The 26,643-nt window shown below is 43.5% G+C and overlaps 1 protein-coding gene across 1 annotated transcript in view; it reads left to right on the top strand.

Annotated features, from left to right (window-relative positions):
* Positions 1 to 26,643, top strand: part of PTPRH (protein tyrosine phosphatase receptor type H) — a 634,102-nt gene that overhangs the window by 192,227 nt on the left and 415,232 nt on the right. The window contains exon 2 of the mRNA XM_069200757.1: positions 13,585 to 13,627. Coding sequence (XP_069056858.1) covers positions 13,585 to 13,627 — 43 coding nt within the window. The remainder of the gene's footprint in view (positions 1 to 13,584; positions 13,628 to 26,643) is intronic.

Below are 26,643 nucleotides of genomic sequence, written 5' to 3'. Positions count from 1 at the left end.
AGAGAGGGAATGTCATTTTTGGGAAGCTGCCCGACGAAACCGCAGTGAAGATTTCTTCATTCGCACTTAGTCACTTTTTTGGAAGTCAAAAATCTCCAACAGGACGCGGCTCGAGGCTGAAGCAGAGTTCCACAATGCTGGATACTCCTTTGGCGAAGGACCGCTTAATAGGATTTGTGGCTGCAGAGAAGAATATAGCAAAGTCAAGCCGACCTGTGATGCTCCTTTGGTGGATAGACAAGCAAGTTGATCCTAGTCTCCTCAGTTCTCAGATGAATTTTTAGCCAACAATTTCCCAAGTTTTGGATTTTGGCTATCTGGGCACTTGTAGCACCACCACCAAGGCCTTTGGACTGGAGGGGTACCACTTACGGGGCTAGGACTTAATCAGGCTGGTCCTTGTGCCGATTCAAGATGGTTGGTGCCTTTCTGTCCCTGAAGCTCTGATCAGGAGGCCAGCCAACTAGCCCTTGGAGTCACTCTGGTAGCTTTGGGTTCAGCAGTCAAACAGGGCCGAAACAGCAGGGCAGGCCTCTGAGGGTTCAAGGCAGGCTTCAGGTAGCAGAGCAGTCCTTCAAGGTGGAGCAAAGGAGTCTTCATAAGTACACAGCAGGCCACAGCAGCAGGCTGTCCTCTGAAATTCCTTCCGCAGGTCCAGTAAGTGAAGTGAAGAGTAGAACTGAAGGTCCTATTTTAATACCTTGTGAATCCTTTGAAGTAGGAGAAGTTTCTGGAGCACTCCCTTCGAAGTCCTTGACGTTTCCTGACTCCCCTAACCTGGCTCCAAGCTGGCTGCATGAACAGTGCAGTAGAGAAGTCCTTTGTGTGAAGGCAGGGCACAGCCTATTGAGTTAAAGGTGGGGCTGTGTCCAGCCCTGTCCCTCACCCTGGCAGTTAATGCCCATCCAGGCACCCCTAATCCCTTTATTGTGTGGATGTCTGGAAGGAATAAACTAAGTCCAAATGTCAGCTATACCTACTCATGTGACCAAGGAAGAGGCTGCAGGCATGAAATAGGGCAGAAAAATAACAACCTTCTAAAAGTCAAACGCAATATAGTTCACCTTAACTGACGCTAGTTAACAACTCCTTTTTAATGCAGTGGTGGTTTAAAAAGTTGTAGAGTTGCCACAATTGGTTTAGTGCTCCAAAGTCTATGAGATGTTTATGTTAAAAAGTTGTTTAATGAAAAATATAAAAATAAAAGATGCTGCAATGCTTTTTGAGTTTTTTTTACCACTAAATCAAATGAGTTGTTGAATAGCGTCAGTTAAAGGGAACTTTATCGTGTTTGATTTTACAGTGGCCTAAACTTACTGACAAAAAACTGGCCCAACCCCTTGGTAATCAACTTTCTGAAAGTGGCATTTTCGAAATTGTAACTTAAAATCAGACTTTACCATTAAAGAGGATTTTTAATTACACTTCTCAGACACCAAACATGAATGGTTACCTGTTTCCTATCAAAACTTAGCACTTGTTAAATGTAATAAGGGAACCCAGTGTTATCCCATGGGAGAGGTAGATCTCACAGTAGCGATAAACAAATTCAGAACTTTTTCACTACCAGGACATGTAAAACTTAAAAGTACATATCCAACCTCTTAATTACAAGGCACCATATTGTATGGGCTACCTAGAGACTATCTTCAGTGTGATGGATATGCAATAAAAGGAGAATTTAAGGGTTGGCCATCACACTGAAGGTAGTCTCTAGGTAGCCCAACAAGTACCTCGGTTTCAGGGTATCACCCCTCATCAGCCAAGCTAGCTTGAATCCAATGGCGCAGTGAGCACGGGATTCCGTCCATCATCTGTTCTTTTTGCAGTTGTCACCCTAAGTGAGGTGGATATGCCTAGACGTGGGTCCCATGCTCACTGCGCTACTGGATTCAAGCTAGCCTGGCTGATGAGGGTTGATACCCTGAAACCGGCCTTAGGATGCTTGTTTCTGGTCTAGAAAGGACCTGACCTGCCAGTTCGGGCTGGACTGTTTCCATGGGTAGCAGGGTCAAGACTGAATTGTATATGGCTGGTTCCAAACTGGGGTGGCGTGGTGGGCCAAAAAACGATGGGTTAAACCCAGATCTCTGTGACTGGGGGTGAATGTTTGCATTGTGCAGCATTCCGTTTATCATATGTTCTTTTTGCAAGTCTATTAGTAGCATTTAATTTGCAGGCCCTGAGTATATGCTATACCATTTTAGTAGGGACTTATAAATAAATTAAATATGCCAATCAGGGTAAGCCAATTTTTCCACGTTTTGGGGAGGGAACACAAGCACTTGAATAATGGTTAACAGTGGTATAGTTCCCAGGTTACTAAAACCAAGAAGACTGAATTAAAAAAATAGGAGTGGTGAAGGTAAAACATTTGAGGGTGACCTTGCAGAGAGTGCTAAGCCCAACACCCTTCTCCAGCAGTAATTATCAATGAAAGACTGATGGAGAGATCACAATTAAGCGCAGCTGTGCAATAGGATGGGCATATTCCTGACACCAGGCCCTTAACTGCTGTAGTTTCTCCAAAGGTGGATGAAAAATGCCTAAAAGCCAGCTCCAAGACAGCATCACAAAACAAAACTCAGAAAGGCAACCATGATGTCAATAACCCTCCCGGACAAGTGCCCAAATCCTAAAAGGGGTAGACTCAAATCATGAAGCAGTGAGCAGGAAATTGCCTGTATGCAAAACAGAGTATAAGTCGTCATCAGTTAAGGATACTGAGACGCCCCAACTCAGGTCCCGTCATTGTCAAGAAAGAACAAAGAGAGACAAAAGAAGTTAAATAAAAGGATGACTGAGAAATTGCTCTTAAGAAACCAAAAGCAGGATGTTTGAACCTCATCAAAATGTTTTGCTTTTTTTGTGACGAAGGAAACAGATGTACATGATAAAAGGGGGATTTTAGAAAAGAAAAGCCACGACGAGGCCCTGGCCTCTGAAGTGCTCAATAAAACGCCCGATAAAGCCCATTCTGACAAGTCACCTGTGTGGACGTAATATAGGGATCGCCAGGGGTCGCAGCTGCGACCCCCGGCCTGCCCTTTGCGACCCCTGGCATCAGAGGTGTCAAATTCAGCACCAGGAACACAGTGACAGCTCGTGCTCATGGACGTCAGTTGGGGCTCCACTCGCTTTGTTTTCTGTAAATTTTTTATTGAACTGATAGTAAATAATAAAATTGTATTCCCTATTAGTGTAATAAAAATGGAGTACAATTAGCTGGATTGGCAACTGAGGTAAGTTTAAAAAAAAAAAAGCTTTAGGTGTATTTTGTGTGCGTGTTTGAGGGTGAGTGTGTTTATGTGCGAGAGAGAGTGGATGTAGGTGTGAATTTGTATGCATGTGTAAGTATGTGTGAGTGAAAGTGGCGGTCAAAGGGCATGTGATGTCACTCCCGCTACCCCTGGTGTTTCAGTGAATTGACATCCACGGTCACCTGACATGATGACGTCCTCCCCTAAAGTTGACCCGGTATTTGCACTCCCGCAGGCCCCGGAGCCCCTTCCCACTGTCCCCACCGACAAGGAGGTAGTTTGTACCCAAAAAACTTGTGGGAAAGTCCCTGAAGATGATCTGGATGGAAAATCCGAGCGGGTATTGGGTATGAATAGAGACAATATGCACGTGTGAACAGTAAAGCCAAAGAGCCCTGATGGGACAGTCAGAGACCTGGCACACGAGCCAAAGTTAGTGGTTATGATCACACTGAGACGGTCCAAACATACTAAGCTGTTGACTAACAACCATCAGAGCTACACAGGTAATCAACCAATACTTTTACCCGAAGTCAAGCCTGGTGTTTCCACGATGCGAATGGCATTGTCCATTAACAACATGATAGTAAAACCCATAAGGCAAAAAATAAAATCACCTTTCTTCCTGATTATGTCTCCGATGGGAAATGGAATCTTCTAAATAGAGGGACCATTTTCAAACTCTGCCCTACTCTTCCTGGCCTGGAACGTCTTAGCTTTAGGGATATTGAATTGGTTGCTTTCACTTCTCCTGGTACGGGTGAAGTCAACGAGCGATCAGAAGTTTCTCTCACCAACCCGATGATAGTACAAGTATTGGAGGAAAATCAGACACAACTAGCAAGGTGGAGCGTTACATTAGTGATGCCTTTCGAGGTGAAACGCCCACATGCATGACTCGTCTCATAGGCTGGCCACCCCAGGCTATATATGGATATCAATTGTGAGTTTCCATCAAAGAAGCACCTTTCAATATATTGCCCTCGCCAGCGAATGACCACACCATGCTGGTGTATACCCTGGCTGTACAAAGTAACCGTTGGCCTACGTTGCATCTCATTGACTCTCCGTGCAAACTAGAATGGATCAGATGGTCTCCAGAGGTCCAGGGTAGCCTAACTGACCTGGTGGAGCATTGTTTGGTAAAATACTAAGCCAAGGATATCCGGGATTCAGGCAGCTCTATGCTAAGGACGACCCTAATAGCACAAACTCTACATGGACAGCCGAGGCGTTGGCATAACTCCGGAGCACAGTCAATCAGACTGACCAGCTTGGAGAGTAAATAAGCCACCTGAAAAAAACTGAACAAGGCTTTGAGGTCCAGTGTCTCAGCAAAAGGTTTAATCTGTTCATTAAAGATAAAATCCAATCGTTAGGAACCCTACAGGAGAAGGTTACGGGTTAAAAATAAGAGATAGAAATCAAAAGGGCAAAATTGCATTAAACTGTAAGCGCTAAAGAATTCAGGAAGTTCTGGCATCTAATAATGACGTCAGCTGACAAGCGCCAGTCACCTGCAGCTAACATCGCACCAGCCTGTTGGGTGAAATAAATTGAGAAACTCAACTTCTACAACAGCCTTATGAGCCATGCATTTGGCAGTTTGAGCGACGATGCAAATTATTTATTTATCCCGATGGCTGTGAAGTCTGGTGGGAAGGCAGTCAGACTTCTGTGGTCCAATGGCCCCGCAATGCCCAAACGGTATTCCGGCCTCTGTTTTTAAACATACACCTGAGTAGTGAGTTAAACCCCGTCTCCTTTATGTAACTTGCATCTCTGGGCAGCTTTGCTCCTGATAGCTGAATGGGCTGTTTGTTAGTCCCAATCTATAAAAAGGATGAGCTCAAAATACAGTAGGACTATAGGCTGATTGCTGTTTCGACTGTGGAAGTAAAATGTTAAGCCAGAATTCTAACTCAGGAGTTGGAGAACAGAGCCATAGAAAGACTGACAATCCCTTACTTCCAAACACACTTTCAAAGAAAGACAAGTTAGTATGTTTAACACACATAGGGGGTCATTCTGACCCTGGCGGTCCGAGACCGCCAGGGCAAAAATGACGAAAGCACCGCCAACAAGCTGGCGGTGCTTTCTTCCCTATTCTGACCGCGGCGGTACCGCACCGCCGGGGCCAGCGGTTTCCCGCCGTTTATGCCCCGGCGCTGATAATCCGCCAGGGCAGCGCTGCAAGCAGCGCTGCCCTGGGGATTATGACCCCCTTACCGCCAGCCTGTTCCTGGCGGTTTGCACCGCCAGGAAGAGGCTGGTGGTAAGGGGTGTCCTGGGGCCCCTGGGGGCCCCTGCACTGCCCATGCCACTGGCATGGGCAGTGCAGGGGCCCCCTAACAGGGCCCCGGCCAGCTTTTCACTGTCTGCATGGCAGACAGTGAAAAGCGCGACGTGTGCAACTGCACCCGTCGCACAGCCGCAACACCGCCAGCTCCATTAGGAGCCGGCTCCTGTGTTGCGGCCTCATTCCCGCCGGCCCAGCGGGAATGTCGGAATGGGGGCCGCGTGAGTGCGGCCGCATTGGCGGCCGCATGGCGGTTTCCGCTTGGCGGGCGGAGGTAGCCGCCCGCCAAGGTCGGAATGACCCCCATAATCTACAAGTTCTTTGTGAAAAAGGACAAACAACTGTATGCAACTTTCATCGATTTTACTGCCGCCTTTGACAAATTAGACAAATGGGATATTCCATCACCTCTGCTAGATGCTATAATTGCACCTTTTTGAAACCAATGGGTTGAACTCAAGCTTGACACAAGATGGGTAACGTCAGGAGAGATTCCCACCAATAAAAGGTTAAAATAAGGGTGCATTTCTGTCACCTTCTTATTTAATCGTCCAGCAACATAGTCAAGTACAACTTCGACTGAAGGCGCTGAAGGATAAATTTCATGGGAGTTGGGTGGTTAACCTGCATGACCCCCAGTTGCTGCCAATGTACTTATCTCAGCCCCTCACTGAGGGTTAGAAAAAACAACCAATAAGGATAAGATTAGGGCTGATCCCTCCAAAAACGGACAGGCATGGCAGGAGCGGCAGTGATATGGACAGATTGTGCAGACTCTATCATATGGGGCCTGAATCGATCATTCATATGATGTACATTTGCAAAAAGCTGTTACCCCTGGAACATTTTGGCAAACTTTTGGTCCCTGAATATGCGCACCTGCAATGAGGCAGTTGAATGCAACTTAAAGGGGGAATCCACCTAGTTATACGCCCATTTCCTGACATTTTAAAAACCAGTCATTATAGCCCTTTAGGATGTGCCAGAGAGTTCGAGCTCTTTGGGAGCTTTATAATTGCCCCTGACCCTGATACTCCAGAAAAAGGTTTAAAACAGGGGAATGGGTAGGGGCTCTAAGCTCCTGTACCCCGCAGCAGGTGTCTGCGCCATCTGATCAGTCAGATAGCCCCCCTGGCACAGGGTCTGCACTCACAGCTCCTCAACTAGTATCTTTTTTTAAAGCAGTTCCACTCGCCTATGGTATCACTTCACAGTTTATGATTAGTAAATTGCAGCCTCCTGCGCAGAATTGCAAGTACAGGTCTTTAAAAAGGTTTAACAGTTTTATGTGGGCTCTCCCCTCCCATGTTTGGTCCTGCATTGAAATAACTGCAGGTTAAACTTGCACTTTTAAAGCTTAATTGTGGGAGTGAGAGGTGTCTCCTTTTCTCTTTTTTATAGCTTGAACTAGGCCTTTCTCGTTATCACCAGTGGGACGACGGGAGAGAGCAGGATAGTTTCAAAGTTCACACTCAGGACCTGTGGGAGGAATTCAAGTTCTTCATATTGACAGCACTGCACTTTATGGCTAACAGGCGCTATCAGCACATCTATCTATAGCCATCATAACTCTTGCCAATGAGGAAGTGATTGTTTATAACAATTTGCAGTGTCCTTCGTAGGGCTGCTTTGCTTCAGTCCAACTCCCTCCCGCATCACTCAACCACCTTCCCATGCCTCCCGTCGCCAAAGAGGGCCTGCGGCGCATTGTGGCGTTTCTAGGAGCCACTCCCGAGGTGTTTGTCTGCGCACGTCTTTTAACGTGACGTTTGTGGGGAACCTGCGGGCCTGGAGGCTGGCTAAACGTGCAACATAGAATCGACAGTAGGCCCAGGGAGTGCCCTGGCCACTCTTGCGTCTCAAATAGTATTATGGACGTGTTTGTCTAGCCTGTTTATCTGTCATGGCGCAGAACAACGCGCCGGGGTTCGGCCGATTACACAGTACATTAAACAGAACAAACCTCGCAAGAAGCAGCTCTCAGTTACTGAAGCTAGGAATGAGGAAACTGGGCACTTTACTGAAATCCCTCCCCGTGGCACGCGCGCCCACTGGAAGGGCAAAGTTCCCCGTGTGATAAGAGCGCCCCTCGGGCGCCTGCAAGCGGCCCGATCCCGAGTGTGAAAACTGGTTCGGGAAGCAGTATCGGGTTACTGGCGTTCGTGACTTTGGAATTTGGATATTCAGGAGCTGGTCACTGCGCATTTTGTGAAACATCTTCAGAACTTGGAAATGTGCTTTCCTGAAGCCTCTATAACTCCCCTCAATATAGGTGAAACGCGCCAGTCTGCATGCTTTGATTACGGTCTGCACCGCCAGCTCTTCGGCAATTTGTCGCTTTCAGCTAAAACCACGTTTTTCAGTGCCTCATACATATAATATTTTGTCTCATTAAGCAATTTGAGCCATCACAATGGCTGTCTCTCAACGGCTGAGAAACAATCCCAATTCTGCCCTCTCCCATGGAAGTCAAGTTGACACTCACAGGGGCAGCAACAGCCTAGTAGAAGCACCCAAGTACTGCTGCATTCGCAGAGTTTACCCTTTATTCCGAAATTAGGACATGAAGATGCCTTTTGGGGCTGTGCAAGTGTTTTTACATTTGGCCTACTGTTCTTTGGAAACAACCGAGTAGTCTTTTGATGTTTCTGTCCCTATTTAGAATCAGAACTTATCTCTGGGGCCTGTGCAACTATTTACCACTGATGGCCTGCTGCCTTTGCTTGTCTGCAGTAAGGTGCATTGTAGCATATCCTGAAGGTGACACTGGCCACGAGCACGTGGTACACTGCTCTGCAAGACCTGTTTTTTTCCTCCAGTTCTTTAAAAAAACACAAACGGTGGGCTTTAACACTGCCCAGAGGAATGCTTCTATCTCACCTCCTGTTACAGTCTGTTTGTTGCATCATTTCATCTTTTAGGTAGTACTTGCATAGCAGTGCTTCGGAAACTGTTTTGCGCCTAAAAAAATGATATAAACCCCTACACTTTAAATTATTAATCTTATAAATGCATCGTGCACTGAAAGTAACCGGTTTGCTTTTCTTTTTGGCACTGCAGCAGCCTTTTTAAATGGTTTAGTCGTGATTCTTAAGTGCAAGCCACACCCCGTGGGCTTTGCCAATGCTCGATTGCTGTCTTTCAAGAGCTTTTCCTGTAAGGTTGGAAGAAATTAACAGAAGTTCCTAATTAGTTAACTATAATGGATGACATCTATAATCCAACCCTGTTACCAAAGTGAAGGAAATTGGGAGATTTCCAGACCACCTGCTGCCTTGGAGAGGCTGTAAGGCTTGAGGCAGCCCTAGCACACCTGCTCTTCTAGAGAAATGCAAAATACACTCCTCCGCCTGGCACACATGGGTTGGTTGGGTACTTCAGAGGTAAGCTAGATGTGATGGTATCAAGTTGCTTTGAGAGATCAAGAGAGCTGGTAAGGAGCCAGTTGCACTCCAGTTTTGTTTGACATTTTTCAACCTCTGTGTCACCCGTACTGGCCTTCAGCGGGACTTACCTGCCTATAAATATCTTGATTTCCTAGAGAGCGGATGACTCCTGCTGTCCTGACCAGAAAACGCAAACGTGCCAGAAAAGAGCAGTTAATAAATCAACCAGACCAGTGTTGGAACAGAACCAAAAGTCGGCACTAGAGGAAACCTTTCCTTTCCTGGTTCATGCTCATGTCTGACACTGTGTCAGTTCGCTTCTGTTGTGGATCTTTTCATGTGCCGCTCTAATCTGCCATGATTGTGAGAGGCTCCAGCCACAGAACTCACACAGGGTACAGTTCCCACTCTGATTTTTTTCATTCCTCACGAAGGCAAACAAATGCAAACAATTTTTGTTCCTGCTGTTGGATGAGTCTTCCCTTCTATATCACCTGAGGCCTCAACCAACAGTTACTTAGGGCCAGATGTAGGAAACATTTTGCATGGCGCAAACTGCGGAAATCGCAGTTTTCGCAATGCAAAATGCTCATCGCGATGCTCATTCACATTTTGCGAGTTGGTACCGACTCGCAAAATGTGAATGTGACTAGCGAATATGAAGGGGTGTCCCCTTCCTATTTGCGACTCGCACCGCAATGCTAAATTGCTTTGTGACCGCGAACGCGGTCGCAAAGCAATTCGCAGTTACCACCAGTGTCACACTGGTGGTAACCCATTCGCAAAAGGGAAGGGGTCCCCATGGGACCCCTTCCCCTTTGTGAATGTCGCTATAAATGTTCTTTCAGAGCAGGCAGTGGTCCAATGGACCACTGCCTACTCTGAAAAAACGAAACCAAATGGTTTCGTTTTTTTTTTTGTATTGCAACTCGTTTTCCTTTAAGGAAAACTGGCTGCAATACAAAACAAAACTGCTTTATTTAAAAAGCAGTCACAGACATGGAGGTCTGCTGTCTCCAGCAGGCCACCATCCCTGTGAGTGCATGGACTCTCTATGGATCCGCAAAATGCGACCCACCTCATTAATATTGATGAGGTGGGTCTTTGCGACCCCATAGCGATTCGCAGACGGTGTCTGAGACACCGTTCTACATCCGAATTTGCAATCCGAAAATTGTGAGTCACAATGACTCGCAATTTCCGAATTGCAAATGCGGAAATTGCTACATCTGGCCCTTAGTCTCAACAACATGGGCCTGGATCGTTTTGAGCCCAAACTTAGTTTAGTTTAGAGGATTTATAACGTGCATGGATACCCAATGGCCACCCAGCGCTAAAGAAGAACAAAGCAGACTGTGGGGACACCTGATTAAACCCTAAACAACCAGGTTTTCTAATTCTTGCGAAAGGAGAGTTAATGACTGATTTGACCAAGCCCCAGTGGGAGGGTTTTCAAAAGTTTTGCTGCTTTATGAGCCATGGATCTTCCGCCCCACCATGCTCTCTTAACCATAGGGATATTCATCAAGGAGGCCGGAGAAGATCTGAGGGTCTGGGTATAATGAGAGGCTATGGGGCTCAAAAGAGCAGCACCCCTTTTGTGAAGTGCTCTATGCTTAATGCAGAGTGCCTTAAAATGTATACATTGTTCCACTGGCAATCAATGGAGGGCAGCTATGGAAAGTTTAGCCCATTGATGTCTTGGAAGGTTCATAAGGAGACGAGCAGTGGCATTATGTACATCATGAAGTCTCTTCAGCACATACTGGGGTGAACTGAAGTAAAGAGCATTCCCATAGTCAAAACACAAGATTATGAGAGCTTGAACAATAATCTTTTTGGCTAAAAAAGGGAGGGAGCTTTAGTAGTCTGAAACAGGTGGCAGCAAGCTTTTTTGATTGATGGTCCATGGTGAGGCAGGAGTCCAACCACACCCCCAGACTCTTTATTGCTTATTTTTTGAGGAGATAAAGTTTAAGCCCTTCAGGGATTGGAGGAAGGGATCTATGTTGAAGATTATTTCCTAATAACATCACATCTGTATTTTCTTCATTTAGTTTTAGTTCGCAGTCGGCCATCCATCTGGCTACCGTTTGAAGACAGGGTGTTAGTTGGGATTGATCCAAGTTCGTGTTTTAGGAGGATGAGATCACCATTGTGGTGCTGTCGGCATAAGAAACCAACAACAGACCTTAAGAATCTACAATCTCTGCCGGTGGGTACATACAGAGATTAAAAAGTGCGGGGCTCAGGAAAGATCCCTGAGGCACCCCACAGTTAAGGCGTAGGCTGTCGGAGAGGCATGATCGATCAAGAACTTGGAAAGTGCGATTCTCCAGAAAGGTCGACAGCCATTTTAGAGCTCAGCCATTGATACCAGCATTAGAAATTCTTTGTATCAGAATGGTCCGGTCTACTGTATCAAAGGCTGAACTGAGATCCAAAATAATGGTGGCAGCAGAGCCTCCTCAATCAAGAAGGTGCCTTAGGTGTTCCACCACTGCAAACAAAGCAGTTTTAGTACTATGTTGGTGTCTGAAGCCCATTTGAGTAGGATGTAAGATCTCATGGCCAACTCAACAGCATGTCACTCAGACCTCCACATCAAGGAACACATTGCTAGAAAAAAAAACTAGGGACTTGATACCAACTCTCTCTTCTAAAGAAAGTAAAAATGTTTCTTCTAGGAAGCAACTTCACAACTGCTGTCTTTTCATGCTCTCTTAGTCTCATTTGGATGGATGTGGTAGGTCTCCTACACTCCACATTGACTGTAAAGAAGAGCATTCAACATACTGCATTCAACATACTGCAGAACACCTTACCATGAGCCTTAAGGCACAAGACCAAATTATCCCATCTCTCAATTCCATCATTGCCAGCATTTCCACATCCGACCAGCTCACCAACTCTGAAGAAGAGAAGGAGAAGAAGAGAAATAAAAAAAACATTGGCAAAGCCAATATATCTGATATGGGCTGCAGAGCTATAGATTTTGCAACTTTTTGTTTACCTTGTTTCAGTTTAATATTACTTTGTGGTTCTGAAAAAGCCCAAAGTTTGGACCAGTAAAGTCATGGTAACGTATAACAGAAAGCATTCTAAGATGGCAGTCTGCGCATGCAGAAATGAGTGACTCATGGGCAGCCATCGTTCAGTGGGTTTTGTATTAAAATATGCCAAACATCAAGGATGGTTACTGATGTGTCTGCGTCCATGCACTGTCTTGCATGTCCATTACATGCTAATTTAGCACATTTGTCATCTTTGCACCAGTTGCCTTAATAATCCCCATGTTGTGCTGCTAGTTCATTTAGACTTTTTAGGTTTCATTATCCGTTAGGTTTTTTGAGGACCGCCTGTACCTTCACTTGCATAACCACAAGTAGAGGCGTATCCAAGCCCGTTATTTCTAGCTTTATCTGTTGGCTGATGAGGATTCCCTGCTCCTGATGGTAGAACCCCAATAGCTTGCTCTTGTGGCAGAGATCACCCCCACAAAGCCTATTCTGTTCCATGTCTATGCTCTTTCTCTGTAGTCAGACAGTGCTTCTGAGGCTCTAGGAGACAGAGGCAGACACAAACTGCTCTAAGTTACGTGGACATCTTGACGTGCACTTTGAAGCTAGTCCTTGGCTGTTTGGTGACAAAAGTAGATAGATACAGGACACTCAGATTGTAGGAGCTGTTACTTTGCAAACATGTGCTTTGGTCTGTACTGCCTAACATTTGCATGAATTATCTTGACTGTGACCCATTCACTGAAACCATGAACATGTAGATTTGTGTGTTAGAACCTAACTCGATGGGGAGCAGAAGGAGGCTGAAATCTGATTACTCATATTTAATGTCGAATACGACGTGGCTAATTTTCGAACCATTTACTGTGGCTGTGAAATGGTAAGGGGTTCACTATCTTAACACTAGTCCTCCAAATGTATTTGGCCATCCCCCCAACTGTTCTGGAAGCAGTGTGAAGCAGTGATTCTCTGGAACGGGCCAGTGTGAAGCTTATGTTCTACAAGTGAGAAATCTCTTCTGCTTCCCTGTTTGCACTCTGAATGTCAAGCCCAGTGAGTTTTACCATATTGTGGAATCGCTTCTGTGGAGCCGTGAGGCTTCTCTGCTGCGTACTTTTAAAAATGTGTTTATTTGTGCTTCCATTTTAAACTTTTAATTGGATGCTGCTCTCAATATCCTTGCGATAACAACAGTGTCTGCAATATATTCACAGTCATTATGATATTCCTAATTTGTAAAACACCCTTTTGCCATTCCCTGTGTCCCTCTTTCAGCCTTTGTGGCCTTACCAGGATGTATGATGTCTTCACATTCTGCATAATATGCAAACATTCATTTAATTTCGCCTGATTTACAGTCTTCATGACTTCAAGTCTGCAAAGTGTCCCATAGCTGCACAAAATTCATGGTATGACATTCCATCACACAATATTGCGCCCACCATGTTGGAAAGGCATCTTTGAGTGTGTAAAAAAGCCATTGAACATAAGTTATTGTCCTAGTGCCTATGAAATCCATAAATATCTGAATGTTCTGTCTTGTCTTATGTGATGTCACACAGCATTGCATTGCAGTTCTGTGAGCCACCCTTAAAATGTCTTCTCTTTTTTGTTTGCAGGTTTTCTTTCTTTGGCATGGTGGGACCGTCATTTCGGCACAAAGTAAGTCTTCTTTTCCGCAATGGTTACTAAACCTGAATTATAAGGGAGGTCTGTGTATTACAAGCGTTTCAATCTAGGTTTTTTTTTTTCAAAGTTCGTGATGGCTCTGGGCAACCCCGAAAGCTGCAAATTTGAGTCATTGATTGTGGGCTACTGGAGGGGAATTGATTTTTAAGGTTGTGTTTAGAGTTTCTGCTTAGAAACCTTTAGTTTGGCGGTGGTGAATCAATCTTTGTGGTCTTTGGCTTACATCAGCTTGGAGGCCTCTAGTTAAGTGGATCTGAGCTGATCTGGGTAAGATCTTGCTTGCAGGACAGCTGTGCTTTGAGGCCAGGGTTACAGAGCTTGCTTGGAGGTCTGTGGCTTAGTAGAGGATAGCTGAGATGTGAGGGCACGAGCCCTGCTTGAAAGGCAGTGGTCTGTGGAGGAGAGCTGATCTTTCAGGGTATGCATAGAAGTCCCTCGTCAAAGTATTTCTATTAGTGGGTGAGAGCTGATGTTTGAGACCATTAGTCAGAATCTTGCTTAGAATCCCGTAGATGAGGGCAGGATCACTAAAGAGATCATGTTTGTAACCACCAGTTACGCAAACGAGAGCTGATCTCCAATGATCTAAGCAAAGATCTTTCTTAGCAGCTGGGGTTTGATTGCAGCGGCAGAGTGCTGACCCTTGAGGGCACATAGGTAGGGATCGTGTCTTGATTTTTGTGGCTTGGTAGAGGGGAGCAGAGTTTTGGGGTAATGATAGAGATCTTAGGTAAAGGCCTTTAAATGAGTGGATGAGAGCGGGCGTTTAAGACCATTAGTCTAATTTTTGCTGGAAGCCTGTAAATGATTGTAGGGTCACCGAACTTCAAGAACATGGGTAGAGATCCTTCTTGTAAGCAGCAGGAAACAGTGATCCTAGAGGATGAAGATAGCAGTTGGGAAGCTTGTCGCCTTTGCAAAACCTCATCTGCAGGTGAAATCTACTGCCCAAAAAGTTCTGGAGTGAGATCACTTATACAAAAGTGTTTTTGCACATTTCTGTTCATTCTTGTTTTTTCTTCCACTCTACCAATTTATTATTCACCTGTTTTTTTTTTTAATACTTTGACGATTTTGTGAATTTAGTATAACTAGCGAAGTTTTACACAGATTACTTAAACCACTGTATAGATTGGGAATAATCCACATCCGATTTTGTTTTGTAATGAGTGGAACCTTGCACACTGATTCTCTGACTCTTAAGATGTTCTCAGTGACAGTATATATGCCCTTGTTAAATGTGCAGCAGTATGTCACTGTTGGTTAGGTGGTGATTTGCAAACATGTTAATAATGAACGAATATATTTGAGATTTGTGTTAGTTACAAATGATGCATGGCCATTTGTATAGCTCAAAACCATGTTAACCTGAAAGAGCTTCGTACCCTGTCTCAGTGTTCCCCACCTTCCTAGTGCTCATTTGATCTGCCTTAGAAGGATGGAAGGCTGAGCCCACTGGTGGTGTACAGGGTGCATGCACGTCTCTGTAGCTGGAGCGTTACCTGGGTGGGCACCCTTGTACTGTCAATCCTTTATTGATATACCCCATCTGTACCAGGGCTGGACAGGCCTTTAATTCCACTGGGCATTTCCCTGGTGGGCTGGAGCCCTTGGAAGCTAGATTTGAGAGCCAGAGCAGCTCTGGGTGCCAATGTCACTTTCCCCAGAGGAGATGAAGGGAGCAGGGCTGGTTTGAGAATGTTTGCCATGGCTGCTTTTGTTTCCCATGTCTGGCTCTGATCTGGACTACTATAAAAAGTCAGGTTGCGTTTTGGAGATATGTTCTCTGAAATTAAAACGGTATGTGTTGTACTTCCCGCCGATGCATCAACCTAGCTCTTCGTCACAGGAGCGGAAGGTTCCTCCAGGTCCCTTCCTCTTGTAGAAGTTGTCCAGAAGGGGCTAAAGTCTTGGGACCCAGTACGCTAGCCTTTGGCCAGCAGAATACTTTGTGTGAGGATGTCATTTGGGTGTAAACTGCTCTCCAGAATAGAATGTTTCAAGTTTCCCACATTCTCATAGTTTTATGCTACGTGCATTTGTATAGCGCATTCACACTATTTGTGCGGCCTCAAAGCGCTTTTGGATTCTGAGCACCCTTTTGCTCTGGAACCCTCGTTGATAAAAGACAAAGTGACCTTTTCGACACTACATATGGTTGTGTTTTGTATTGTTTAGAAGCAAATCATGAAATAGTAACCTGGAATACTGGAGTTTATGAATGTATCGGTCAACCATGGTTTATATTACAGCCGTTCCCGATCTGTGCGCCGCGGCACCCCGGTGCACTGTCAAAACTATCCAGGGGTGCCGCAAACAGGTGCGCTCTGGTGGGTAGACGGTGCAAACATCTCATGGCCACTGAACACCCGACTGCAGAGTTAATCCAGTACTCCATATACCAAAGATGACACCATAAAACCGAAAGCAGACACGTAAGAAATAATAACCCTGTACAGCAGCGCCTCACACTACCCAAGACGACCATTCACAGCCAGGGGGGCAGTTCATTTTTTCCCCTGTTTTTCTATAGTGTAACACCTAATTCATTGAGCGTATAGCACTACTTTTACACTAGGGGGCATCAGTGCACTTTATAGAAACAGAGGCCCGGATCTCTGATAAATATATAAAACCATCAATGAAAAGTAACAATGCCAGAGTTGGTAATTTCTATGTTTACTTGACTTTACAAATCCTCAGGGAGAAGATTCCGGGTGAGGGGCAGGGGGAGCCTAGGAGCAGTTTAAAAAATGTTCTGTTCAGGGTAGAGGGGGGTTTATTATCACTTTTTGCCAAAGAACTTCGTTTGCATCTGAGAGATTTTTAATTTCCTTGCTCGAGTTGGTTTAAGGCATGTAATCATCAGAAGTGACTTTATTCATGCACTAGCAAGGAAATCTGTTGGAATTAGCCGAAGAGTGAGGCTTTCAGGGGAGCAGTACGGACTTCACTGGGGGCGTAATATGTACTTTCATAGAAGGGAAAGTAAATAAAAAAGGCAAGGGATTCATTCCAGGACAAAAATGGTACTAAAGACTTCAATTTGTAATTCGTAGACTCTTTCTTTATTGAATTTTTGCTGGTATTCTCAGGCAATAAGGATGATTTTAGAGATTTTCATCCATTGTCTTAATATTGGGTAGTACGTGGCAGTAAGGATGTCAGCAAAGGAGGCAGTTTTCATATATAATTGTCATCCTCATAATGGTGACTGGAAACACGGACTCCTCCATCATGAACCCCACGGGCTCGATACACAAACTGAACAATGCTGAAATAGTATAGAGCCATGCTGGACTCCTCAGGTGACCATCACAAGGTAGGAGGAGGCATTTCCCATACTGAACAATGCTGAAATAGTATAGAGCCATGCTGGACTTCTCAGGTGACCATCACAAGGTAGGAGGAGGAGGCATTTCCCATTCTAACCAGCTAAACAGACTAAGAACCATACCTTTGGGTCCCAGGCGAATCGTGAGTGTTTCAATGAGACTCAGATGATCAAATGTCTCATAGTTGAGCCTGTGGCCAGATTGGTGACTTTTCCATATGATCCCGCTGTCCCAACTTGAGGATGTTCGGGCCTGGGGTTGGCAATTGTTTGAATGGGAAAATGGAGACCACATGGTTTGAATGAGCTAAACTCATGTGTTGGGAATAACATTAAAAGCTACCAACATGAAGTGTTAAAATATTTTGCCACTCTGGACTGATGGTCCCTCCTAATGATTTTGTCAGACTGGCGTAGCCTTGAGGTCCTGACTCTAGGATTACATCTATGATTAAAATACCTTTATCAGCTTCATCCCAATTATTTTCAGGGAGAAAAATGGAAGTACTCCAGAGGCTTGGGTTACATCCACCCACCCTCCAAAAAAAGTAAGATAATGGGATGGGGAGCCGTGGCCAACAGCCAATAGGTCAAGGGAGCTGCGGGTCGAACAAATTCAGAAACCACTGAATTATAACTAGGCTGAACATGAATAGCTGTGCGGTCATGACCTTTTTCAGATGCATTGTGTTACGGGTAGACCTACATTTATAATAGCAAAGTCCAATCTGGGAACAGGTAAATGTCAAAGGTGGGAGATTCATGATTTCACATATAAGGGCTTGTTTGTTCCCTGGACCCATTTATGGTGCCAGTGCCTCTAAACAGGAGGGCATTTTGGATGTGTGATCTAGGTGGATACATTCAAGATAAAACAGTGATTCAGATTGGAAGCCCATTACATAGTTCTTTGTTATTCTGCAAATCTGGCATGGCGCCAGCTGCCCTGGACGTTTGTTGGAAACCTCTGGCTAACTGGGTGCCATGTGTACCCACTCTCTTAGGCAGGCAGTCCCAGCTTCTTACTAGAGCCACACACACTTTCCTTGCCATTGTTGTTTTAAAAATATATCTTGGCCCCTGACCCTTAATCACATACAAGCCATTCTAATACACTGTAGAAAGAGACTATATGCATGAAGAGAGGAGCTCAGTGAATAGGGTGTTGGTCATATAAGCAAAAAACTGTGTTTCAATCCCAGCTTCAATATTGAAGGAAATTGCTCGATTGATCCTTGTCAAATCACTTTATCAACATGTGTTTCTGTTTATCTACGAATCTGAGAGTGCTTTGAAACAAGCTGAGCCCATCTTTAAGCACCTTCTTTTCTGAATAGCATGGTGGTATTCTGTTTTCCCATTCAGAAATCTGATGGTCATTTGGAAGCAAGATTTTTAATTTCAAATATGGATTGCTTATTTACAAACCCAAATATACATCCAGATATCCAGTCACATAGTCTGAATCTCGATGACTCACTTTTACTTTTCAATTCCATTCGCTCAGTAAGTTAGCTTTTCTGAAGTTCACCTTGAAAGTGCCTGCTTCAGATATCCAACGCCTTAAGCACTGCCTAGATATGATCCAGACCTGGATGTCCAGCCGCTATCTGAAGCTCAATCCAACCAAGACAGAAGTGCTCTCATTTGGCAAGAATAAACAAGAAACAGTACAAATGTGTTTCACTGAGATGAATCTTGACAATTTGAAATCCAAACGTTCGATGAATGCCAAGTCACTTGGATTTACCCTGGACACCAACCGCACCCTCAAGAAACACATTGCCAAAAAACAAAGGTTTCCTGGTACTCTCTTGTCTAAATAAAGTGAAACTGTTTATTCCAGATGACGTCAGAACTGCTGTTCAAGCCCCCAACACTATGTTCCATGGAATCCCAGAGACTCAACACTGGTACCTCTTAAGGGCATCCATATCTTATCCAAGACCCGAAAAAAATATGATCGCATCAACCCTATCTTGCTGGAAATCCATTGTCTTCCCTTGCCAGTCTGCACAATGTTCAAAACCAGCTGTATCATTTACAAAGCCATCCTGACCAGCAGCCGTTTATCTTGTGAACAAGCTCACCAATGATGGTGGTTCTCAGCACACCTGCGGCCAGGACACCATCAAAAGGTAGACTGAGGTATTTTCCATATATGCAGCCAGGGTCGGGCAGAGCATCTCTGTATCCATGTCCCACCACTGCACCAGTTTAGGAAAACGTTGAAGACATCTTTAAAGAACACTGCATCACAATGTATTTAGAGTCCACAAACCAGTTACCTCTCCTTTCACTAGCTGACTCTATGCTTGCCTTTACCCTCTAGTTCGCTCCCCAGCCTGTTGGCTAGGCTTGCGCTATAGAAATACCGCATCCATATCTAGCAGGTTAAAAAAAGTTCTGAAATTCAATTAACCAATCGGAATCGTTTTTGTCTACATCTGAAACATTGGTTTCCTCATATCATCTAAATGGGGTAACTTTAACATTTGGGCCAGCGGGTTTGATACCAACGTCGCCACTCCTCTGCACGTGCTCCCATAACTGTCGGGTGTTATTGGCTGCATTGGATTCCACATTAAATACAAATATGACTGTGAGGAAACTCGCAGAATAATGAAAGCCTGACTTCTAAATAGATAATGTTTTCGAAATATTTCTGAAGTAAATGACATTTTTCTTAATAATCAGGTTATCGGTTTTAAACCCTTTCGTAATGACTGAAATGTTTTTTATTTATAGGAAGGTCGTCGAAATGCCGAAAACAAAATAAAAACTGATGAATTGAAAAAGTTACAACAGAAGAATGTTGTTTCCCTTCTTTGGTGCGAGCGATTCACTGCCATAAGTTAGTCTTTGGGTTGCAGCTGCCCTCTAGTGGCCATGTTGAAAACTGTGCCTTAACACTTGAAGTGTGAACACTGGGGCGCCTTCCTTGACGCCACCAGGATGGCATCATTATTTTTCGCACTCATTATTCAGTTTTGCTCTGGTAATTGGAATGAGAGTCCGTCTTCCCCTCGGTAGCATGCACGTTGTACCTTGGCTCCGCATTCTGGCCCATTACTCTCCTGCAGGCAGCTGTCGAAGTGCGTTAGGGAGGTATGGGGGCTGTGATCGTGCGCGCCATGGGGGAGAGGTGGGCGAGCTTACAGAACCACAGGGAGACCCGAGTCAGAACCGAGCGGAGCCGAGCGTCTGTCTCGGATCTCAAAAACCCGTTAACGAGCCGAGCCCTGGAAATGTTTGCCATGTAAATCATACAACAAACATGTCAAATATGATAAAGAAATAACATTCTCTTGAATTTTAACACGTGAAGCATTGATGTTAATACATTACATTTAAGTCTGTTAAATCTAACACAATAGGTTTTTGTACAACTGGTATTCTGAACTCACCTATATGAAAGTGCTTTCATATGCATTAATAAAGAAAAAAGAGTTTTGGTGAAGTAAAATATTTGCTTAAAATCACACAATTTAAGCAGGGAAGCATCAATTGTTTCTACTGTTTATAGAAATGGAGAGATTAAATGGTTTGCCCAAAATCACAGAATGCTGAGCTAATGCTGAGACTCGAACTGGTATTCGAGTCTCAGCAAAGTTGGAGTCTCTCCAAAGTTGGCAGCCCTGGCCCTAACACCATTTCCTGGGTAGAGGGAAGGAGGCAGGCAGAAGCCAGATGAAAGCTCACCTCATTATGGGATTGAGATTCTAACAGAACCTCGAGCTGAGCCTAGCTTCAGGCTAGAGCCTGGTTCAAGATTTCAGTGGTCTGCCCAAATATAGAACAGCAATATAATGTCTAAAAAGTCAGTGGTATTAGCTGTCTAACCTTACTTTCATCATTTTGAGAGGCCTGCTGCATGCCATCGATGTACTGGCCCTGAAGGAAGCCGTCCTGAGAAAGTGGAGAGATCTTGCAAAGGTATTGCAGAAGGGTAGGGTTTCTTCATGTATGTTAGTGAGTTTATGAGATCTAGTAAGGAATGAGAAAGTAGGGTGGAATAACCCTGGGTGGCATTGGGTAGAATAATCAGTAGGAACCAATGAGTATTGCTGTAAGCCCTCCTTAGAGTCTTTACGGGTTAACCTTGTATTAGGCAGGGGACAGCCAGACAGCCAGTTAAATACCCATTGGAGCTGTGCAGCTAAATAATAGCATTCTGAGTATAGACAAAATAATCCACCCGCTGTCAGGGATAGCTGTAGAGTGGAAAAAGCTACCTGCTGGCACCCCAGCCCCCAAATCAGATGTGGAACATGTTGAGGTATCTGAAGAAGGAACAAGGGCTGAGTAGGTGAAGGTTTACAAAATAATGCAATAACTGGTGTAGAACCACTATCTTCACAAGTGCCACGTGGCCCATCACTGAAAGTGGAAGAGAAGACTAAAAAGGAAACTGGGCTTGGAGAGACCGAGTCGCTTTGCCCAGATTTCCATCGTGCAAATTAGTGGGGTAATGGTGGATATTAATCCCTTGGTATTGAAAAGTAACTGATTCACTGTTCAGTCTGGGCTCTAATTGTATATAAAGGGGAAAACACTACCATATGTTAAAGAAACACTTCTTACATTATAAAACCATTATAATGTTCTTATATTTTGCTTGTGTAATTTACATCCCAAATATTTTGATGAATCTGCATGTACTTTCCCACTTAGGTGTGAGCTACATCACTAGTTCATCCTTGGCTCAGCTGCAGAACCATTTTAAGACATGGGCAGAGTGGGCAATTGCCCAGTACAACTTTTCAAAGGGCCTGGCCCCTGCTCACAATTCACAACCATGAATAGAAGACATTTGTACCAGCAGAGTTTGGCAGGGTGGGTGCTTCTTGTTCAACCAGGGGCTTAGCTTCAAGGGGCTGTTAGGGGTGTTACACCCCCCCCCTAATAAATGTATTTGCTGCTAAATAGTTGGGTACATGTGCTTTCAGTTGGGTATGGTGAGGTAGGTGTCTGTTGAATTTCAACAGTCATTTTTACATTTACACAGAAAATACGCACACACATTTTCTTTCCCTCTCCGTTTTGAAAGTCTTTAACAAGGTTGATTATGTCACAAAATACTTATTTTTTCTGCTAATCCTCATTCGTCCCATTAGCCTCTCTCATGCACCCTGTTTGTCATATTATTTATTTTAACATTATATGCCAGCACCATTGTTGGGAAATCTGAAGCTCACCCCCGATCTTACTGACCAACCTACGCCCCTGTGTTCAACCACATGACAATGCCTCTTCTGTTTCTCTCCTCTCTGCTGAGTCAAATCCTCAAGTGCACAATACTTTTCGATATGGAGGGCTCATCTTGACTGATTTTAGAAATTGTTCCACCTTGTACTTCTCATCCTTATTTGTCTGGTTCTTAGCAACAGGCCTTTGCCTCATTTGCTGTGGATCTCCCATCTGATCTTGATTTCATACTGCTGTTAAATTCTGTTTGTCTGGTATTCTACACTCACAGTTCCGTGCTAAATGTAGAATTCTGGAAGCACGCCCTAGTGCTGTGAGATACAAACAAGTTGTGGGTACCTCACATCCTAACATTATGTGGAAGACTGTTTCCCACACCATTTTCTGTGCCTCATTCGTCTTTTTTATGTTCAACATTGACCGGAGGTTAAAGTGTGAGACAGGTGATTTTCTTCCGCTTGTCTAAACTAGCAGATTTCACTTCACTTAGTTTCCCAAACTGTTTGCCATAGGTTTTAAAATGTTTGGAAGCATAATAAAAATGTTCCTGTTGCTTTCTGTCCAGGAATGTTTGGGTAAATCTGAATAGAGGTGATGCCCATGACACCATGCACAGGGCATTAATTTACTATTGAACAAGTACATAACATGCCACCTGAACGTAGCATTCCTAGAGGCAATCACATAAAGACCATAGTGAATAAGTAGTGCTATGTAGAAAATAATAAATAAATACATTGATAAAATAGTGGGGTGTGGCCTCTTTCTGGATGTATCTATAAAACTGACCTTTTGCCCTAGGTTTTTGTCCTGAATTGCAACACTTTGCCCTGATTTTTTGTCTTGAATTTTGCCCTTTGTCCTGGTTTTTATTTACAGTGCTGTCCAGAATGTGCCCCCATGTCAGGTGGTCACCAAAGCCCATCACAGAGACATGGTACTAAAAGACTGGGTCTCACTTGGCACTACCCAGTCCGTGATGAATTGCCCTCAGCTGAGAGGCAACACACAAACACCAGGGGTGAGAGATTTTCTCCATCGAAGACCTGATCATTTTAAAGGAGATGTACATTAGGGGGGGACGGTATTTACATAACACTTGGCATTTCTCCTGGCATGGCCCTGAGGTGTGGGATTAAATGACAGGTTAGTGCAGCAGAGTGGCACGGACTCTCTAAATCACAGAGACTGGTATGGAGGATCTTCCAAAAGCCAGAGGAAGAACCCCTGAAATGGCTCACCCAGATTGCGCACTTGGCAGCTATTAATGAGCCATATCCTAGCTGGCCTCAGCGAATGTGCTGACCTTTTCCTGGTACTGACACTGGTGCACATTCAGTAGTGCCAGCATTTGGTGTATGCCCTGGTATTTTAATTTCCAGCTAAGCCCAACACAAATGCCTCACTTAAGGAAAGGGTTATCAGCACCCCTTTTGTGTCAGTACTCACCTCGCTGGGAGCTAGCTGGAGCCGAATATCTTGATGCCAAGAAAGAAAGACAACCAGCTTGTTATTTCACAAGTTTTCATGAGTTAAACTATGATCCGGGGGCAAGTGTTTGAGCATATAAGCTGTGCATGTAAGAAATATGAATGCACTGAAAGAATGTTAGATACATCTGAATTCAAGGTTTGTAACTTGTGACCTACATGCCACTCCAGCCTTTCTGCAGTAAAAGTAGCAAGCTATCTCCGCTTAACACAAACCTGTGACCGGCTTGTTACACAATGTGCCTTGTAGTAAGATATTACCCTTCTATTGTATTTATTATGTCAAAACTGTATGTAGACAGCATACAGATCTCTTCAGCAAGTGCAATGATCACTTGATTTACCCCTCCTCATATTATACTACAGTACAACACCTGTTGGGTACTCAAAGATCTCTACAGCAGGTGTCTTAACTGCCTATCTTATAGCAGTTCAAAGGAAGAACTAATCAACACCCCTTGCTAACATGGTTCTTGGAATTACTAAAAGTGTTAATTCCTCCTCATCTCATTGTCTAGGTCTACACCGTTAAGCCACAGGAATGAGGGCAGTGTACTTCCACTGTCCGGGAAGCTATCTTCACCCCATCGCATGCCATGCTACACACGGGGACATCCAAATGGATGCACCTTCACTTTTGTAATTAATACTGTGGAAAAAGACATTTAGGGTGAACATCAGAAAATAGCTGCTCCAGCATTTTCAAAACTTCCTTTTCAGTGTTTGTATTTTTGATCGCATTTAGTCTCATATGTTGCTAGGATTATGAGGTTCCTTCTGCTTTTGAGCCCAGCATAAACCTCTCAATATTTTTCAATTTGTGCATCCAGTCCTTGAGCTGATCATCTGTTCTTCCCAAAGCAGTGGCATTTCAGGGGATGGACAGGTCATCCGACACTAGTGTTTATCAAAAGCACCAAATATAGTACTACTTTACATGCAAATATTGTTGTTTCTTTCTACAGATTTGCTTCCTCAGAGTTCATGCAATCAGAAAAAAATCTCCAGTGTATTCCTGTAAATACTGACCTTGAATTCAAATGTCCAGGTGCTGCTGCTTCTTTTTTCTTCCACATGAACCTCCCTATTCCATCCTCTGCATGTCTCCTCTCTTTCAGCACAGTCAATTCACATGCACATTAGATCTAATCCCTGTTATATTTCTTAAAATTGCCCACATCTTAATTACAAAGATCTCCACCTCTCTTTTAAAAGTCATACACCTGCAACCTAACAGTACCTAATCTCCTGTGCTCATCTATTAATACCACCAATGATTTGCATGAATTCACATACCTCCACCCATTTAAGATCACACCTAACTCCTATTAATGTAATCTGTCACATAGAAGCAAATTGGCCTTTAAGGCTGGAATGTCATTACACTGTGTTAATGCCTGTGGACAGGCCTTTTATTACATGGAATGCCACAGGTTACTGTGGTGAACAAATATGTTGGGCTTGGGTACTTCGTTTGTCAAACCATGGAGGTAAAAGATCCAAAGTGTGATAACATTTACAACACCCTCTTGGGAAGCCTAGCAGGAGTAGTTGCCAGGTCCTTGTAGTTTAAAAGAATGTAACAAGCTTTACATACATATACATAAAAGGTTTTCGGGTCAATCCTTTTCTGTCTGAGTGTCATTCACATTCAGCTTCTCCCCATGAGAGCTTACTGCATGGAGCATTGTGTTATCTCATTTTCACCATTGATTCTATTCCCATCAGAGTAGCAGCATTTTGTTTTATCGACTGTGCATATCGGCATGAAAATGAGTGTGCCTGTGTCTTTGGATATTGGCCACTCCTTAAGTTATCCATTTTTCCTTTTTAATACTGCTCCTCTCATTTCCTTCCTTCTCTCTCTCAGTTTGTTTAGTGTCCTGAAGTTCCCCCAGCTCACTTGCCAATCATTTAATCTGGATTAGTGTGCTGCATCCAGTGTGGTCACCAAATTAAACATTGCAGGCCATCTTGGAATGGTTTTATCCATGATGTGTCATTGTTTTACCGTTTCAAGATGGCAACCATGTTTATAAGCATTTAGCCCTATTCTCAAAGGTAGATTTACATGCGTAGATTTACTCATGTTTAAATTTACTCTTTCGCCTAGGTGTTAATCTGCACTTTTTTGCTATTCAGATTTTCTAAGTGTGGATTTACACCTAAGATTTACATATCTCCCATGTCTGAAACCTGCAGCTGCAGACTTCTAAAGCTGAATTTATAAGTGTAAAGTTTCTACTCATAATGTTTCACTCATGGTCGAAGCTCTCCAACCACTGTGGCACTATGGTATAGCACAGGGCAAAATAATAAACTTAAAAAATTACAAATATTTTAATGTAAAATTAAAATAATTATTAACTTAGAACTAAATAAAATGTATCAGCACATTAGATCATCACATAAAATTGTCATTAGACATTTTAATAAGTTAAACATATTAATGTAGTGTATAATATTTTTTAACCAAAATGAAAAATAATTCTGCCATCATTAGCATTTTAATATTTAATATATTTAGGCAAATATTATTTTTAAAATATCATAGTTTTTATTTAAAGTGTAATCTTGTAAAAAAAAAAGTAAACTTTTTTAATTATATAATTTTATTTTGTTTATAAAATGTATATTCTACTTTGCACTCAATATAACATTTTAACACTGAAAACTACTATATATGTTTATAATGTATATATTTGTTATACATTTTATTCCAAAAAATATTTTAACATTATTTCCCATGGGATCTTAGTTTAACTCTCTGCCTCCATTATATTCTACTAGAGCATGTTTCACTCCCTGTGAGTGCCATGTGTGGTACCTGGCTTACTCCAAATTTTGGGGGAAGTAGATTTACCACTATTTTGGGGCTTTTTGAGTTGTAGTAACTTTAGAAGTGCAGTTTGTGAATAGCAACAATCATAATATTATTTTTTTGTGGGTAGGTGTTT

This window comes from Pleurodeles waltl, chromosome 7 (genome assembly GCF_031143425.1).
Source record: "Pleurodeles waltl isolate 20211129_DDA chromosome 7, aPleWal1.hap1.20221129, whole genome shotgun sequence".
Classification (NCBI taxonomy): Eukaryota; Metazoa; Chordata; class Amphibia; order Caudata; family Salamandridae; genus Pleurodeles; species Pleurodeles waltl.
The sequence above is the reverse complement of the archived record's forward strand: the minus strand, read 5'-3'. Positions and strand labels throughout refer to the sequence as shown.